The 7,971-nt window shown below is 38.6% G+C and overlaps 1 protein-coding gene across 1 annotated transcript; it reads left to right on the top strand.

Annotated features, from left to right (window-relative positions):
• The first annotated feature begins 5,878 nt into the window (after positions 1-5,878).
• LOC127136724 (ABC transporter G family member 35) lies at positions 5,879-7,665 on the top strand. The gene is made up of 7 exons (XM_051063251.1): positions 5,879-5,891; positions 5,968-6,017; positions 6,118-6,277; positions 6,382-6,458; positions 6,601-6,654; positions 7,111-7,316; positions 7,405-7,665. Exons 1-6 carry the CDS (start codon positions 5,879-5,881, stop codon positions 7,258-7,260), a joined length of 504 nt encoding a protein of 167 aa, XP_050919208.1. The 3' UTR covers positions 7,261-7,316; positions 7,405-7,665.
• The last annotated feature ends 306 nt before the right edge of the window (positions 7,666-7,971 follow it).

Genomic DNA, 7,971 nt, shown 5'->3' with positions numbered 1-7,971 from the left:
ATCCTCGTTCCAGACGAGGTATGTAGGCAGGAGACCGTGCGAGGTCTCTCCGGGCACTTTTTTTTCTTTTTGTGTGTGTTTGCTTGTTATCTTCTGGTGTGTGTTTTGGTTCGGATGCCGATGTAAGTCCAGTGATTGGCAGTTGGGCTCCACGTTTGCCGTTTTATACGTGTTTTGGTTTGGATGCTGATGTAAGTCCAGTGATTGGCATTCAGGCTCCATGTTTGCCGGTGTGTTTGTTTGCTTGTTTGGCGTGCGTGAGCCGAACTACGGCAGCTCTGATTCTCGTTCCAGACGAGATACGTAGGCATAGGATGCGACGTCCTATCGAGCTCTCTTCCCCTTAACCCTACCTGTGTTGTCTTCGGTGTGTGTGTGTGATGTTTTAGCAACCTTTTCTTTTCTGAGAACGTGGATCCCGTCGAGTACGACGGACGTGAGGGGTGCTAATACCTTCCCCTTGCGTAACCGACTCCCTTACCCTTTCTCTTTGGTCGCGAGACCATTTCCTTTCCAGGTTTCTCTGAGCGTTTCCTTTCCCTATCTTGGGATAAATAACGCGCAGTGGCGACTCTGTGTTGTGTTTTTGTTTCAGCCCGCCGGTTGTTTTTCGCGGATGCGACAGCTGGCGACTCTGCTGGGGATTATCGGATGTAGACCTGTGCTGGTCCATCTTCCCTAAGCGAGTCTCTCCTAGCGTTGTAGGATAGTTTAGGTTGCTTATTTTGCTTTATTTATTGCGGTTATTATTCTGACCATGTATATATTTGCATAAATATTTGCATGCATCATACTATCATGTTGTTGCCGTCCTCTGTGCAGGTGGTTCCGTTGTTTTGGGGTGGGTGTTCTGAGTGAGGCCCAATACCCAGGACTGAGTATACACCTAGGATTAGCGTGGTCTCATGTTTCTTCACATGTTGTACGACATGATGCGGAGACATGTCACCACAGCCGGACGAGGTTCATTTGGGAGAGTCTTGCCGGGTGGAGTTATTCCGCTTAGGTTGGATTATCCCTTTTGGGCTATTGACTCCGGTGACCGATCATTTCCCGGATCTTTGGATTAGACGATCTCAGGAGAGCTACAATGGCACACCCGAAAGGGCAAACCCATTGAGTATCTCTGCCCGATTGTCGAGACTATTATCCGCCTTAGGGTGACCTGATTAGAATTTACCTGTGAGGGGAGGGTGATTCTTTCAGATGCATGTTCAGATGGTGACTCAGATGGTGACTTTTTGTTCCGTAGATCAGAGTCCTATTTATAAGTCGGATTTGTGGCCATTTATTGCCGTGACGCCGGAGTGCTGTCCGAGGTATTTATCAGTGGGGATCCGTTTATTTCAGGATTCCCCGGGCTGATTTTATCAGTGGGGATCCGTTTATTTCAGGATTCCCCGGGCCGATTCAGATGGTTTTGGGTATCTGCTCAAAGATGGTTTGGTGATGATGATGATGATGATGTATCTTTCTTCCGTTTATTTCGGAACCCTTGAGTCGGATTTGTGGTTACATGTTCCCTCAGATGGTTGTGATCGGTTCAGAGATCAGGGCTGTGATTCAGAGCAACAAATGATCAGATGACTTGGAGGATGGCCCAGTGCATTGCATTCATACATCTGCATCATTCTCATTTTTGCATTCATCTGCACCAAACCTACGTCTAGCCATATGGGGAGTATTATGGATTGAGAATCTGGTTGAGAGACATCCTGATGTCAGAATGTTATTGTCGAAATTTTATCTGTCTCGATGAAACCAGAATCGAAGGACGGAATTTTCCTCATATGGATAGATGTTGCATTCATGCATATTAACCCATTTGCTGTTTTGTAGGTGTCAACCGGTGTGCATAGCTTGTTTGCTCAGATATCCTGCTGGGGGCAACAAATCCAAACTGATGGATTCTCCCAACACCGACATCCTCGAACTGAAAGAGATGGTGAGGGATTTGTTCAGTGTTGTGCAAGGGCTTGCCTTGGGGCAGAAAGCCATGGCCGAGAGATTGGAAAGGATTGAGGGTTGGATGATTAAGGAGAAAGTTCAGGGAAAGGCTCCGTCGTCCGAAGTAACAAATCCCTCTGGCTCTGTAGCAAAGAAACCCTCTGGCAATGGTCATCTTGAGAAGGAAGTCGAATCAGGTGGTGTGCAGGCCAAAAGAGAACGCGGTAAGAATCGTTATCACCCATATGCTGATACGGTAACGATCCCTACTAGTAATCAATCTGCACAACAGCGGCAACCACCACCTCAACAGAGGACACAAAGAGCAGTGGGCCAAGTGAGAAGGAGGACGACCGATCGTCATTTCAATAAGCCGCCCGTGACTTACGCCTCTCTATTTAAAAAGTTGAAGGATCTTGGGTTGGTGCAGCCGAGGATGTTGACTCTGTTGAAACCTGATCAGAGGCCTGCCAGTTACGATGAGAATGTCAGGTGTGAGTTCCATGCTGGGGCACCCGGACATCACATTGAGGATTGCAAAGCTTTTAAGCATGTGGTCCAAGATTTGGTGGATTCTAAAGCCATCAATTTTGCGCTGATGTCGGATGTTAATGCTAACCCCATGCCGATGCATGGCCTTATGGGGGTGAATGTGATGTCCAAAGACAAGAGGAAAATAGATGAAACGAATGGGGGTCAGCTAAAAGCTCCGATGTCTGTGGTTCAGAGACCTCTGATGAAGAATGGAGATTTCCCTGGTTGTGATGATTGTTGTGCGGCCATCGCTACAAAGGGGTGTGTAGTAATTGGGGAATCGGTCCAGAGAAAGATGAAAGTAGAAATGGACGATGTAAGGTGTAAAACATCCAGTCTGGCAGCTGAAACCGTCAAGGGGGAAAATGCCATTGGTGTTGAGAAAGAGAAAAAGCCGTCCATTTCTTCTTACAAGCAGGCATTGGAAGTGGTGAGAAATGGAGGGATCCCAGGCTGGGGACAGACACTACGCCAAAAATGACTTTTAACAGCGCATCTTAGACAGCGCTTTTAAAAGAAAGCGCTGTCTAAGGTTAAAATTAAAATCAAACACGGAAAATGTTCCAAAAAAATAATGAAAGCGCTGTCTAAGGGGGGGTCTGAGACAGCGCTTTCTAAAAGCGCTGTCTAAGACCCCCCCTTAGACAGCGCTTTTAGAAAGCGCTTTTAAATATAGACCTTAGTCAGCGCTTTTGATAAAGCGCTGTCTAAAGTCTTTAAATTAAAAAAAAAATTAAAACCAAAATATTTGAGGGTGTTTGTTTTCCCTCTCGTCTTCTTCTCCAAAACCAATCAACACCTCGAAAACCAAAACCCTAATCCTCTTTTTTCTTATCTTCTGTGTTGCGAAATCACCGCAATATCATCTGTAGTACTACCACCATGTCAAGTAACGAAGACGACCTCGATCTTCTCCTTTCTCTTCAAGACAAAGTTCCCGAAACCCCTCCTGCTTCTCCTTCACCGCGTAAGCCTCTCTTCACTTTCATTCATTCATCTCCACATTATGTCTTTAACCTAACATCAATCCATTCATTCTTATAATTGCAGTTGATTTTGATGGCGATGACGATGTTGTACCGCGGAGGGAGAGACCTGATATGTCCGTTTTCAAAGATGCAGTTCAGGATTGTCTTCTCGACCAACCCCCTAACCCTAACCCTAACCCTAACCCTAAACCTAAACCATACAACAAATCACTCGGCGACGATCCCCAACTTGACAAGTTCTCGGGTCTTCGCATAAGGTTCATTCCTTGCATTTGTTATTGCAATCTCAATAAATGTATATTGCATTGCTTTGCTTTGTGTATGTTTATAATTTTGTTTTAATGTGCCAGGGATCAATGTTTAACACCAGCTGAGCTCAGGGAATCTGTTCAAGACATTCGCTTTGTTCGCCTACCGGTCATCAAGTAATCTTCTTCACCTCGTTTTCTATTTATGGGTTCTTGTGCGAGAGAGTTCTGTTTATGGAGTATAGAACGAATCTCTCCTACTGTTCTTCTATCTTCTTTTTCTACACTTTCTTGAGCGTAGAAAAAAAAGCAGAGAGATGATTCAAGGTTGATGGAGAGCTTCATTTTCTGGTTGGTGAAGATCATGGAATTCAGTTCAGTGTTATTTGGATTGAAGGTTGAATTCCGTTGTTCTGTTAGGGTGATGGTGAAGGAGCTCAACAGAGTTGCAGGTTTGAGTTTCGACAGTGAAGAAGATTGGCTTTGGCCATTGTTGCTTTGAACGGTGAAGAAGATTGAAGCATATGCAAGAATCGAAACTCTATTGAAGAGTAAAAGGTGAAGTTGAAGATGAACCAATCTGTTGAAGATGTAGGAAGCTCCAACCTTCTGCAGAATGAAGGTTGATCTGTTATATAGAGTATGGGGATCGTAACCGAATCGGGCATGGAGTCGGTCAGGTTTTTTACACGTTGGGCAGGGTTAGTTAGCCCTTGTTAGATTGAAAAGAAATTAGTTAAGACTCTCAAAAAGCTCTTCTAGTTTCCAATAGATTAGGTAAACATTTTGCTGTTGATTCTGTTAGCCTTTGAACCAAATGGTTATAGTCTTCGCATAGCTGCTGTGGTTAGAATTTTAAGGTACTGAATTAATTGAATGAATTGTGAAATTGGATTCTGTTATAAAAATCGTTTAGTTAGCTGTTAGAAGTTAGGAACTGAGTTAGTATGAAATTAATCCATTAAACTCAACTTTCTGTTAGATTGAGAATGCAAATTGCTGTCAATTGTGAGTGAAATATTTTTGACTATTAGTGAAAACACAAATTCTGCTACGTTAACCTTGCACTGCCTTGTGATGAATGGAAATTCTTAAATGTTATTGCTGATATGTGGGTGCAAATGACTGATGCATTGTTTGTTATTTGTATCTCTATATTTTGTGCAATGTTGTCAAGATGCTTTGTCATGGATATGCATTGGTGAATGCACTGTTTGCTGCTTGCAATTTGGATACATGAATTTATGTTTGAGTTTTGGCATTGCTTGTTGTTGCAGGACACTCACGATTCTGAATTTTGCAAGGCATAGTCTTTTGCTTCTTACAATGCAATACTTTTGCTTTTTAGTTATGGGTTTATAGATATTATTGTTGAATATTAGTTTAATTAAGTTTGAAGTAATAAATCTCACATTTGATAGGTTTAAAATGTTCTGGTGTGAGTTATAAATGTTAAGTTGGTGAGATTAGTGTGTTTCCTGATGCCCGATTCTACTTTTAGTCAATACACTGTTGTTCATGATGTTAGTCTAGCTAAGATTCATCCTGATGCTCCTTTGGACAAAGTTTGTCTTCTTGGATGTGGTGTTCCAACTGGTAACTCTTAACTATTGTCCATTTTCTGTTATTTTATGAAAGAGTTATAGGATTTAGTATTGTACCTTAACCTCTCTGTGCATACCTAATGAGTTCATGATGTGTGTTTAGAAAATCATCTTATATTTATCCGTGGAGATGTATATTATCGCGGTTGCCATGTCATACACTTATCTGATTGGGATTGTGAATTTTCTTCTCATTGCTTAACCCTGATCATGCACTTCGTAATTTAATTATAATTTGTACTTGACAGGTTGCAGAGGGTGCAAAAAGTGCTGGTGCATCACGGGTTATTGGCATAGAAATTGATAGCAACAAGTATGATACAGGTATATATCAAGCTTGGTTTTTCAAAGAATAAGTGCTACAAATCGTTTCTATTCTCCTTTCTCTCAATTTCTTCTTCCACATCATAATTCTTTACTCTCTGTTTTACTTCAATGTTTACCTCTCTCTTAAACCCTACTTCTCCATAGAAAATTATGAATCCAAAACCCTATTTTTTTACTGTTATTTGATAGATATATAACTTGTGAGATATATTATTGTCAATTGCCAATGATGAGTGAACATGGTTGTAGCTCTATGAATTTTATTGTTTTAGATAAACTGTATTATTTTTTATGGAAATTGATTCTTTTGGCCACCAGATACAACCCTATTGCTGGCATTGGCTGGAAAATTGGATGCTGAATTGAGGGTACATTCCACCCTCATAAATTTTATTTTATTACAAATTTGACCTTTATTAAATATAATAAATGTTATTTAAGGTATAATATGTTTTTTTAATGGAATAGGTAAAAGGAGAAATTACTTACAATGGACACAAACTTAATGAATTTGTGCCAAGAAAAACTTCAGCATATATTAGTCAAAATGATGTTCATGTTGGAGAAATGACTGTTAAAGAAACATTGGATTTCTCAGCTAGATGTCAAGGAGTTGGAACTAGATATGGTAATTTAAAATAATCTCTCAAAATTCAAATTTCATTTTTTTAAATTTTTTTTCTAATTAATTTATTAATAATTTTATTTTTATTTTATATAATGTTATTAAAGATCTATTAAGTGAGCTTGCCAGAAGGGAAAAGGAAGCTGGTATATTTCCTGAAGCAGAACTTGACCTTTTCATGAAGGTACTTTCATTATTATTATTATTATTATTATTATTATTATTATTATTATTATTATTATTATTATTATTATTATTATTATTATTATTATTATTCAATAAAATAATTCATTATAAATTAATTCAATTATTGTTATGTATTGTAGGCTACTGCAGTGAAAGGAACAGAAAGTAGTCTCATTACTGATTATACTTTAAAAGTAAGTTTATTTTTCTTCCAACATTTTATGTTTCACTTAAAATGAGTGGGAATATAAAATAACAACTAATGACTTTTTAGAAAAGTTATATTTTTAAACTACTCCCACCAGCCAAATTTTGTCTTTTTTATGAATAAGGCTTAGTCACTAAGAAAAAAAGTATATTACCTTTGCATAAATTTTCATTCACCTACCCTACATTGTGATTCTTTTAAGATATTATTGTTAAAGTATGTCTCACCTTAAAAAAACATCAATGTCCTATATAAATTTATATAATTATTTACGATTTTAATTCGTCCGATCTTAATCAAATAACTATATAGTGACTATCATAATGTAATAATGTAATGTAGTTTGGTTCATTTGCAAGTAACATAACTATCGCTAACTATTATGCTTAATGGTTTGATTATGTTGTAACTAAACACAATTATTTATTGTGTTATGAAACAGATTTTAGGGCTTGATATTTGTAAGGACACCATAGTGGGAGATGAGATGCATAGAGGTGTATCTGGTGGCCAAAAGAAACGTGTCACACAGGTTATCTCCTATTTTTGCAGCCTCTTCATCATGCTGCAAGAGGTGAGCATGCTGATGTAATTAGGTTGTTGCTTTCTAATGGTGCATCAGCCACAAAGGAAAACTTATATGGAAAGGTATATTTGTTGTTTTTAAATAATTATCCATTCCTTGCTCTTAAAGGAGTTTAATAACAATTAATTCCTTGCTTGTAATTTTTGGCAGACCCCTGCAGAGTTACCTGAACACGGCACAGATGCTAGGAGGCTGCTTGAAGCCGCTACTACTGCCATGGCAACCTAATAATAGGCATTAACATGGTGATTAGTACAAATATTTAGTTTAATTTTGATAAAGCTCAATGTTTGTTCATAAATTTGTGTAATTAATGTGTACATTTGTAGTATATGTTATGACTTGTAAATGTGTACATAAATTTGTATATATTTTGATACATTTAAGGCAAAATTGGTTTGAATTGGTATATATATATATTTGTTAGCCAAAAATTGGTAGAAAAAAGGCCAAAATGGCATATATAAAATGTGATAATTGTCTGTCAAAATCTGGTTGAAAACAGGTAGAAATTCTGGTTTATAAACCTGGAAAAAATGTGGTTTAAAACAAAAGTTTAAAAAATTTTCGTATACCTTAGACAGCGCTTTTGTAAAAAGCGCTGTCTAAGGGAGGGATTAGAAAGCGCTTTAGGCAAAAGCGCTGTCTAAGGGGGGGGCTTAGACAGCGCTTTTTGAAAAGCGCTGTCTAAGGTATACCTAAAAAAATTAAAATAGG

This window comes from Lathyrus oleraceus, chromosome 4 (assembly GCF_024323335.1).
Source record: "Lathyrus oleraceus cultivar Zhongwan6 chromosome 4, CAAS_Psat_ZW6_1.0, whole genome shotgun sequence".
In the NCBI taxonomy this organism is placed as follows: Eukaryota; Viridiplantae; Streptophyta; class Magnoliopsida; order Fabales; family Fabaceae; genus Lathyrus; species Lathyrus oleraceus.
The sequence above is the reverse complement of the archived record's forward strand: the minus strand, read 5'-3'. Positions and strand labels throughout refer to the sequence as shown.